The sequence below is a fragment of the Leptonychotes weddellii genome, chromosome 8 (genome assembly GCF_054177405.1).
Source record: "Leptonychotes weddellii isolate Sample4059 chromosome 8, ASM5417740v2, whole genome shotgun sequence".
In the NCBI taxonomy this organism is placed as follows: domain Eukaryota; kingdom Metazoa; phylum Chordata; class Mammalia; order Carnivora; family Phocidae; genus Leptonychotes; species Leptonychotes weddellii.
In genome coordinates, this window is record NC_138376.1 from 51,214,843 (window position 1) to 51,225,819 (window position 10,977).

Consider the following 10,977-nt stretch of genomic DNA (forward strand, 5'->3'; position numbering starts at 1 on the left):
CAATTCCAAATGTTTTGGTGAGGTAAATTTATAATAAAATATTATTTCATTCATATGAAACCTCTGTAATTTATATTCCACATAAAAATTATTTAATGATGATCAAACAGCAATATGTAGTTCTCTCACTGGCTAAAAGTTAAAAATAAAAAACAATATATCAAGCACATTTCTTTAACATATTCTATATAATCCCAAGTGAATTAACAAACATCGAAATTATAAGACCTTCACTGCTAAAATATTTTGAAGATTATATTTTTGTTTCGACTTGGTAATTGTATGAAGAGACTTAACTACATAATACTTAGAAGTGAGTCTAACAACACAAGGCTCCCAATTCTTCTAGCACACTTTTAACCACAAGTCAAAAGAACTGTGAGGTTAAATTCTTAACACTGTAGAGACTACTCAAAAAAGTCCCAAGAGTCATAAAATATGAACTATTATGAATATTTTTTAAAAAGAATACTTACGACTACTTCCAAGTTCTTCAAACAGGAACTTCACTTTTTCCCACTCTGTAGAATTTTTATTATTAGGAACATTCAGAGGAACAAAAGCACTACAAAAAAGAAAATAAATCTGGTTAATGGCTGTAAAGATAAAAATTTAAATAAAAGGAAATGGTCTAAAACTCAATTCCTTTTTTTTTTTTTTTAAAGATTTTATTGATTTATTTAAGAGAGAGAACAAGAGAGCACAAGCAGGGGAAGTGGCAGAGGGAAAGAGAGAAGCAGGCTCCCTCAATCCCAGGATCCTGGGATCATGACCTGAGCCGAAGGCAGATGCTTAACCAACTGAGCCACCCAGTCACCCCTCCAAAACTCAATTTCTAGTAATTTTTTATACAAAGATCAACTGCCCCCACCACACACACACACAAATTAACAAATCAAATCTGCACCATGTACAGAGGGATGTGGTAAGTTCTCTACCTATGTGTTCACCATATTATAAATTTCTTTTAATAGTTTTATTACTGCATTCAATATAATTAGTTTCCTTTGCAGTCCTATGTATTTTATTTTTTGCATTTAAAATATTTTGAGAAGGAGCCATGGGCTAAAGATGATCAAAAAGGTCCATGGCACAAAAAAGGTTAAGAATTTCTATAATAAATCAGAAGAACAGAATAAAAATATATGTAATGATTTCAATATATTTATATACATAGAAAAGAACAGAAAGGAAACATATCAAAATGCACAGTAAATATCTTATTGTGAGACTAGGGATAATTTTTACTTTCTTCTTAGCATTTTTTTATATCATTCAAGATTCTAACCAACACACTTTGTGAAAGTAGTTTCTATTTATTTTTCAATCCACAGCTGAAGGGGCATCATAAAAATAACAGTGACAGCTAGCTTCCCAGGACGTGCTCTAGAGGCTTAAACTGGGAGACAAGAGAAGACAGACGGACAGAAGGAAGGAAGGAAGGAAGAAAAAGAAAGAAAGAAAGAAAGAAAGAAAGAAAGAAAGAAAGAAAGAAAGAAAGAAAGAAAGAAAGAAAGAAAGAAAAGAAAGAAAGAAAGAGAAAGAAAGAAAGAAAGAAGGAAAGAAAGAAAAAGAAAGAAAGAAAAAACGAATGAACGAACGGAAATAATCAAGAAAAAGAAAGAAAGAAAAGAGGAGGAAAGGAAGAAAATAGATATTACTTTAATATCTAGTCAGAAACAAGATTAAGGTAAAGTGCTGGGTATCCCTGAAATTGTGTATGTGGAGAATCAAACAGAAATAAAAGAAATAACTCTAATACTACCTCCTTTCTAACCTAATTTTAATTGTAAACAAAGCACAAAGATCTATCCTCTTTTGTAAAGAGGAAATACTAAATGAGTTCAACAATATAGTAAGTATCTAATAATGCGTTAAAGTAAAACAAAGTAATCACTCTATTTTTTTTTTAAACCTTTACTCCTTGGTACTACTGATACTTATTATTCTTACAAAAAGATGAATGGTCAGAGCATGTGAGGAGGTTATTTAAATTTCTAACTATTTGCACTGATGTGCATTTACTACACTCTTAATCTTGGAGACTTATTTCACACCACTTTCAGAAAGAAAAGTGATTACTCACACAGAGTTAGAGCAATAAATGCAAAAAGTTCATCATTGCTCTGGTCATAAGATTAAAAAATAAAAGCAGTAAAGTGGAATCAAAAAATAAAAAAAACAACTCTTGCAAATTATACTTCTATAATGATATTAACTTATTTATCTGCATTTGAACAAAAGTATAAACCAAGCAAGTAAAAACTACCTATATAATATCCCTCAATTTTTTTTGGATGGAGTTTTTTTTCCCGATACATGTATTTTTTGAAAAGTTTATTTTGAATTTCTTAGTTGGGAATGACCAATTCTGTAAGTATGGGAAAAACTTCTATGTTGTATATAGTATCACGAAGAACTTTCTATGACAAAAAAAAATTTTTTGATTTTTTTTTTTAAGGTCAAATGGCCCAAACTACTGTCAGAATGACTTCAGAAAAATACTTATTTTGAGGAGATCCAGCAGAGTAACATTTTAGCGCTTACTTTCAGGTAGGAACTACAGGGAGTAACAAAAGCACAAACCCCAAAGGAGGTTCTCCTCAATTAGGAGAATCCTGTCACCAGGATTGTATAATCTAAGAAACAGATGTGAAATATTTTCACATCAACTAAGAGAAACATGTGTAGGCTGAATTCAAGAGTTAAAACTAAATTCATCTATACATCCTGAACAATAATATTCAAAACATTTCACAACCAATTTGGCAAAGGCACAAAGTAGTCAACAGACACACTGGCCTTAATTCTGGAAGACCCTGCTGAACCAAGCTTTACCCTTTAAACAGGCCTAGGATGGGTAAGAAGACTCAGGAAGGCAGAGCAGCAGCTGACTGACATGCAAGCATTTCAACCTCTTAACAACCCGAAGGGGCAAACTAACGTTCACTGGCCAAATGTCAGCCTGTAAACAAAGATCTATAAAGAGAAAGGAATACCTCCCAACAGATGCAAAGGCAACTAAAACTAAAGTCAGATGTGTCTTGAATATAGATACATCAATTTTGATGAGGAGGCAGCATTTAATAAGTTTATCAGCCATTTACTAAATGATAATGATAGTAAAGTAACCAGGAGTAAGAGTATAATGAGATTTATGTGGTAGAAAGTACAGATATTTTCTTAATCTCAATCTCTCTCAAAATAAAAATGCATAAGGAGAACCTTAGCTTCCAAAAACACCCATACTAGATCAAGATAAGACCTGGAGCCTCAAAAGGTTATAAATTTCTCTTACAATCTTAAAAAACAGTAAAACTGAAAAACCGCTTAGTAAAAATACTTTATACCCAATGTGACTCACTGTATTAGTTTAATACAGATTATCTCTTACGGAAAAGACAAAGGAAAGGCTAATGAATTTCAGTAGATATGAAACTGAAATGATAAATTCAGTAGAATAGAAATAAGATTTTCACATCTTACACCCAATCACCAGTCATGTTTATCTTCCAAATAGCTTATCAGTTTCTTTTCCTCTCTGCTTTCTTTGTAACTACTCTAGTTCAGACCCTCATCTGTCACCTTAACTATTAAAATGATTACATGATTGGTCTTCCTATCTACCATTTATATTTCAATTCTCCAACCCAACTTCCAATTGCCCCTTTCAAACGCATCCTTCATGGTGCTGTAACTCTTAGATAAATTCATATATAATTACTTTCATGCATTCACACACACACAGATGTATACACATCTTCACTATCTTTCAATTGTTCAGCAGGATAAAACTCAAAATTTCTTAAATGTTGTTTATAAGACCCAGTCTACCTACCTGGCTAATCATAGCCTGTCCCTTACCTACACAAACATCTGAAACATCACATCATACTTTTTTTTTTTTGTACTGAGGAGGGTGAGAGTTAAAATTCACATTATATGTAGGGTGCCTGGGTGGCTCAGTCAGTTGAGCGTCTGACTCTTGATTTTGGCTCGGGTCATGATCTCAGGGTTGTGAGATTAAGCCCTGCATTCAGCTCAACACTTAGTGAGGAGCTTGCTTGGGATTCTCTCACTCTCTCTTCCTCCTTTGGCCCCTCCCCTGCCCCTCTTGTGCATTCTCTCTCTCTCTCCAATAAAAAAAAAAAAAATAGGGGCGCCTGGGTGGCTCAGTCGGTTAAGTATCTGCCTTTGGCTCAGGTCATAACCCCAGGGTCCTGGGATCGAGCCCCACGTTGGGCTCTCTGCTCAGCGGGGAGCCTCCCTCTCCCTCCCCCTCTGCCTGCTGCTCTGCCTACATGTGCTCTCTCTCTCAAATAAAGAATCTGTTTCTTGGTTTCTCTCTCTCTCTCTCTTTTTAAAAAAAATTCACATTATATGTTTTATATCTTTCTTCAAATATTCCATGTTAACTGCAGCCTCTCAAGTTACCATAATGTTATGTACTCAACTCGTCCCTCTAAAATTCATATGTTGAAGTCCTAACCACCAGTGTGATGATATTTGGATACTGGGCCTTCCAGGAGGTAATTACGGTCAAATAAGGTCCTAAGGGAAGGTTCTAATTCAATAGGATTGGTGTCCTTATAAGAAGAGGAAGAGACACTAGACAGTTCTCTCTCCCTGCTAGTGGAGAGTAAAATAAAGCCCATGTGAGAAGACAGTGAAAAAGCAGCCATTTATAAGCCTAGTATCTTCAGCAGAAACCAAATTTACTGAAACCTTGATCACAGACTTGTAGCCTCCAGAACTCTAGAACTTGAGAAAATAAATGTTCACTGTTTAAGCTACCCAGTCTGTGCTATTTTGTTATGGCAGCCCAAGTAGATTGATACAGATTTTGGTACCGTTAAGTGGACTGCTACTGTAACAAATACCTAAAAATGTGGCTGTCTCTTTGAAACTCAGTAATGAGCAGAGGCTGGAAGAGTTTTAAGATGCAACCAGAAAAAGCATAGCCTGCCTTGAAAGTGAAAGGAAAGGAAGGAAGGAAGGCAGGCCCCAAATGGAGTCACTTGTGCTAAGCCCCACCAAGATTTAATACCTAACCTCAGAGCAATTTCAACCTCTCCCAGGAGTAGAATTTTAAACCAATCAGTCTGGAATTTCCTAGTAAGGTAATCTGCCTGATAAAAACCCCCTGCTTTGGGCCCCTGGGTGGCTCAGTCGTTAAGCGTCTGCCTTTGGCTCAGGTCAGGATCCCAGGGTCCTGGGATCAAGCCCCACATCGGGCTCCCTGCTCCACGGGAAGGCTGCTTCTCCCTCTCCCACTCCCCCTGCTTGTGTTCCCTCTCTCGCTGTGTCTCTCTCTGTCAAATAAATAAATAAAATCTTTAAAAAAAGGGCAGCTAGTTCAGTTCTCATCTTGAACAATCAGACAACTGCTTAAAAAAAAAAACAAAAAAAAAAACTCTGCTGTGCCCTCAGGGAAGGTGATCTTGCTTGAAACAATTCCCTCTTTGAACTTCCTTATCTCACCTCCTTCTACTTATAAAAATCTTCCATTTTGCATAACTCCTTAGAGTTCCTTTCTACTTGCTAGATGGGATGCTGCCCAATTCACAAACTGCTGAATAAAGCCAACTAGATCTTCAAATTTACTCGTTTGAATTTTGTATTTTAACAAAGAGACTACTGATAAAAATATGGATGTTAAAGGCAAGAGGGAGGACTCAAAAAGAAGAGTTATAGAGAAAGCCTCTGTTGTCTTACAGAAGACATATATCATCATGAATAGAATGTTGGTAGAAGTATGGACACTGAAGGTCATTCTGGTGAAATCTCAGCTAGAAATAAAGAACATGTTATTGAAAACTAAAAGAAGATAACTTGTAATACAGTGGTAAGGACTTTGGCTGAACTGTTTTTGTGTTTCTGTGGAAGGCAGAACTTTTAAGAGATGAAATTGGGTATTTAGCTGAGGAGGATTCTAAGCAAAGTGTTGAAGGAGCAGGATGGTTTCTCCTTACTGTTTACAGTAAAATGCGAGAGGAGAGAGGTAAGGTGAAGGAACTACTCCATCTGTATTGTAAAAGAATGATGAAGCCTGTGTTAAGAGTGTGGCTGAACAACCACCTGATAAGGAGAGGAGTAAGGGTGGAAACCATGGGTTTAATCAACCATCCAGCAGAAGCCAGGAATAGTGGTAGGATGATACTAACAGGGACACTGCCAATTTGAAATAAAGGGAACAGAGATGGGACAAAATAAGGTAGGCTATGAGATTTTGGGGATTCTACAGGGCAGGATGACAGAATTATTTAGCTGAGAACATGCTTTATCCTTCAAGAAAAAGTATCCAAAAGCAATTCAGTTATCATCAGGGCTGCCACTCCCACCACAGGCCCAGGGGGCAAGGCTGCTTCCTCCTTTCTTTCCTCAGTTGTGGCCACCAGGTAACTGCTACAAAGAGTCGAGGGGTCAGGACCTAGGCCCAGAACCAAGAGGGCAGGGCCACTACCTAGGGCCATGGTGGTGACCCTACCACCTACCCCTCAGTGGGCCTGGAAAGCAGAGCATCCAACCAAAGATAATTATTCTTGAGTCTTAAGATCTAATATAATTTGCCTTGTTAGGTTTTGGACTTGCTTGGAACCCATAATCCCTTTTTTTCTTTCCAATATCTCCCTTTTAGAACAGAAATGTCTATCCTATTCCTGCCCTACTATTCTATTTTTGAGGCACATAACTTGTCTGGTTTCAATGGTTCACTGCTAAAGAATTTTGACTCAGGATGCATCATATTTCAGGTCTCACTGATACCTGATTTAGGTGGTATTTTGATAAGATTTTGGACTCAGCACTGATGCTCAATTAAGACTTTGGGGGCTGCTGGGATGGGATGAATGCATTTGTACATAGTAAGGTCATGAATTTTGGGGGGCCAGAGAACAGAATGTTATGGACTGAATTTGTCCCCACAAAATTCTTATGTTGAAGGCCTAACCCCCAATGTGATGGCATCTGGATATAGAGCCTTTAGGAAGGTCATCAGTTAAATAAGGTGGGACCCTAGTCCGATGGGATTGAGTCACTTTAGGAAGAACAGACACCAGAGAGCACTCTTTCTCCCAGTGAGAGCACACAGGAAAGACAATGTAGGACACAGTAAGAAGGCAGCAGCCAGGACGAGAGTTCTCACCAGAAACCAAACTTGCCAACATTCTGACCACGGACTTCTAACCTCTAGAACTGTGAGAAAATAAATGTCTGTTATTTACAGCACTCTAAAAAGATGAATACACTTCACATGCTATTTATCTTTTTTCTTTATTTAGTCTGATGACAAATTTCCACTCCTCAAATTTCAATTCAAATGTCATTCCTTATTAGGTCTTCCCTGATTCTTCAAGGCAAGGCTAGGAACTTGCTACTCCATCGTCAAAACCTAGTATTTATCTCTTATTAGAGCACTTAAATATTATAGCCCAAGTTATGTATTTATGTCTCTCCCCACTGTGACCCTTGAGGAAAGAGACAATGACCCTCCATCTTTATCCCCAAGACCTTGCACACTACATAACAAAGTGCTCCAAAGATGTTAGCTACATGAATTAGTTAAATCTCAACCACATTTTTACCATAAAATTATCTACTGTTTTAAAAGAAAAACATACATCACTTAACAAAAACTAGGAGTAGGTTACCCTCAAGAAAATTTCAGGAAATTTAGTCAATCACTTAATCTAAATGTATACCTCATTCAAATATGGTAATGAGAAGAACCCTACCCTGGGTAACAAAAACATTATTAGTCTTTCATTCACAAATTTCAGCTTGTGAAATACAGGAGTCCACATACTCTCCCCTCTATCAGTGCCCTCAGCTAATGACCTCAAATATCAATAAGAAAATAGAGGCCAATCAGAGAAGAATTCTTTCATTTGCACACAAAATCTAAGAGCCCACTTGCACATCTTTTCATTTTTATTGCTCTTATAACAACAGAGGAAATATCTTTCCACCTTAATCAAAGCCTCCCACCTGTATGGGTGCTTTCTATGCCATTCCTTCTCACCTATTATCCACCTGAGAGCCAACATCATCAATTCAATTACAAAAGGACCGCAATACTGAGACAGGCCGGAGGTGGCACAAGGAATAATATTTAGCAATCCTTCAGCTTATCTTTTACATTTTACAAAAGAAAAATCTCATTTTCTCATTGGAGCTAGATATTGCTATTGCAAGAGCAGTGACTAAACTCTGACTTCCCTAATGCCTGATTTGGTGGCTTACTCATCATCTCTTCCTGACTGCCTATAAAACTTACCATGAAATAAACTGAGATTCCAATACTCCCCCACAAAACCGGCTCCTCCTTCAGATTTGCCTATCTAAGTTGATGACAACTTCACCCTTTTCTGTGTAGCAAAGAATTTGGCTTTGCCCAAAAGAGGTGTGACTTTTGCCCACGGTCTGGCAGGTACTCAATGTCTTTGTTTAGGGCAGGAGCTGACGACATCTTAAGTGGTGAGCCAGAAAGACCAACCATGTGATTTTGGGTGAGAACTTCGGGTCATATGTAGTCCACTGTCTGGAGGCTGAGATAACTGTGTGAGCAATCAATCAATCTGACTTGCCTAAATAACAGTCTCAATAAAAACTCTGTGTTAAGGCTCATGTGAGTTTCCCTGGTTGGCAGTACTCCATGCATACAGTCATACATCAATGCCAGAAGAGTAACATATCTTGAGGACAATGGAAGGTTCATATTTGAAATCCTCCCAGACTCTATCTTATTTATGCATCTCTTCTTTTGGTTGATTTTAACCTGTATTCACTTATAATAAATGGTAACAATGAGTATAATTGCTTTCAGTGATTTCTGTGAATCCTTCCAGAGAATTATCAAACCTGAGAGTGGTTTTAGGAACCTCCCAAAGTTGCAGGTGGTGTCAAAAGTGAGAGAAGTGTTCCTAAGACTTTGCAGTTTGGCCAACTGCAGGTACATTCTCAATTCACCTTTCTCACACACCCCACCTATGTATCCTATCAGAATATCCTGCTGGCTCTTTCTCCAAAAGGTAGGCAGAATCAAATCACTACTTCTACCATCATGCCTTGCCTCGGTTATTACAATAGCTTCCTCACAGATCTCATAGTTCTACCCTTACCCCCATAAACTCAAATCTTAAAACACCATCCAGGAACCCTGTTAAAATGTCAGATTATGTCGCTTAATGACAAAAGTCCCTGATAGCTTCTCATCTCTCTCACAATAAATGTTAAAGTCCTAACAATGGCCTATTATATCCTACTAAATCTGGCAGCACTAGTTACCTCTGGCCATATCTTCAGCTACTCCAGCCTTCATTCGCTCTACTCCAGCCACACTAGTTTCCTCGCTTTGTCTTAAATATGCCAGATAATTTCTTGCCTCAGGGTTTTCCATCTGTTGTTTCCTCAGACTGGAATGCTCTTCCCCCCACATATATTCATGGCTCCCTCACTTCCTTCAAATACCTTCTCAAATACCACCTTCTCATCAGTGTCTTCCCTAACATTTCACAACCTCAACACAACCCGTTTTTTGTTTATTTTCTTTCTCTGCCTCCGCTCTAAACCTCTCTTGAATGCATGCTCCCTGAAGAGAAGGAGTTGTCTTTTCTGGTAACTGCTGTTTCACCAGCACCTTGTATGGTATCTGGAACATACCTAGTACATAATAATATTTGGAAAATAAGTGAATGTTATATTGTTCAAAATGGCTGGTCAAACTGTTGCTTCTTGTTACTAGTGTATTTGCAAGGAAACATTTGCTTAACTTTTAGTATACTGCTTCTAAATAAATAAATGTCATCTAAAGAATCTGTTAAAACTTTATCAGAATTGGGGCGCCTGGGTGGCTCAGTCGGTTAAGCAACTGCCTTCGGCTCAGGTCATGATCCTGGAGTCCTGGGATCGAGTCCCGCATCGGGCTCCCTGCTCGGCGGGGAGTCTGCTTCTCCCTCTGACCCTCCCCCCTCTCGTGCTCTCTGTCTCTCATTCTCTCTCACAAATAAATAAATAAAATCTTTGAAAAAAAACTTTATCAGAATTGTGCAAAATGTAACTCTAAATGAGGACTGAAGATAATACTCCATAAAAAGAACAAATAAATTTACAAATATATCCCCAGACACCTTTTGTCTAGGACAGATACTCTGGCTGCCATAAAGATTTGTGGTTTTACTGATGGTTCTCAGCCACATTCTAAATCAGGAGATTACAAACTACTGTTTGTAAATAAAGTTTTATTAGAACTCAGCCATGTCCTTCTGTTTGCATCTTGTCCATGACTACTAGAAAGGTACAAGAGAGTTGAGGAGTTGCCACAAAGACCATATGGACCTCTAACTTAAAATATTAACTACCCTTTAAGAAAAGTTTACTGACCTCTCTTCTAGATAATTTAGGTTTCTAAATGAGAGACCTTCACATTAACAAAAGCAAATTCACATAACTGTCTTTTTTAAAAAGCCAAAAGAGAATTAAAAATATATTCAATAGCGGGGCGCCTGGGTGGCTCAGTTGGTTGGGCGACTGCCTTCGGCTCAGGTCATGATCCCAGGGTCCTGGGATCAAGCCCCGCATCGGGCTCCCTTGGAGCTGCTTCTCCCTCTGACCCTCTCCCCTGTCATGCTGTTTCTCTCTCTCTCTCGCTCTCTGATAAATAAATAAATAAAACCTTTAAAAATATATATATATATTCAATAGCTAAATAGAAAAAGTACTAAAAAAAATTGTCCTTTCAATAAATACTCTTTTTTCATGACACGTCAAGGCAGACAAAGGGTACTGGGAATATGCCTTGATTATAAAGCATTTGTATTCCAAGAAGTCCTAGAACCACAAAAGGTTACTGACCAATTTTATTCTACCACAAATTGTATTCGATAAATGTCATTTTTTTATTTACTGAAATTTCTTTTTTTTTTTTTTTTTAAGATTTATTTATTTTTGAGAGAGCGAGAATGAGAGAGAGAGAGAGTA

At 37.6% G+C, this 10,977-nt stretch overlaps 1 protein-coding gene across 1 annotated transcript in view; it reads right to left on the reverse strand.

The window, feature by feature from the left end:
- LMBRD1 (LMBR1 domain containing 1) overlaps window positions 1–10,977 on the reverse strand; it is a 107,317-nt gene that overhangs the window by 63,011 nt on the left and 33,329 nt on the right. The window contains exon 6 of the mRNA XM_081829349.1: window positions 477–565. Coding sequence (XP_081685475.1) covers window positions 477–565 — 89 coding nt within the window. The remainder of the gene's footprint in view (window positions 1–476; window positions 566–10,977) is intronic.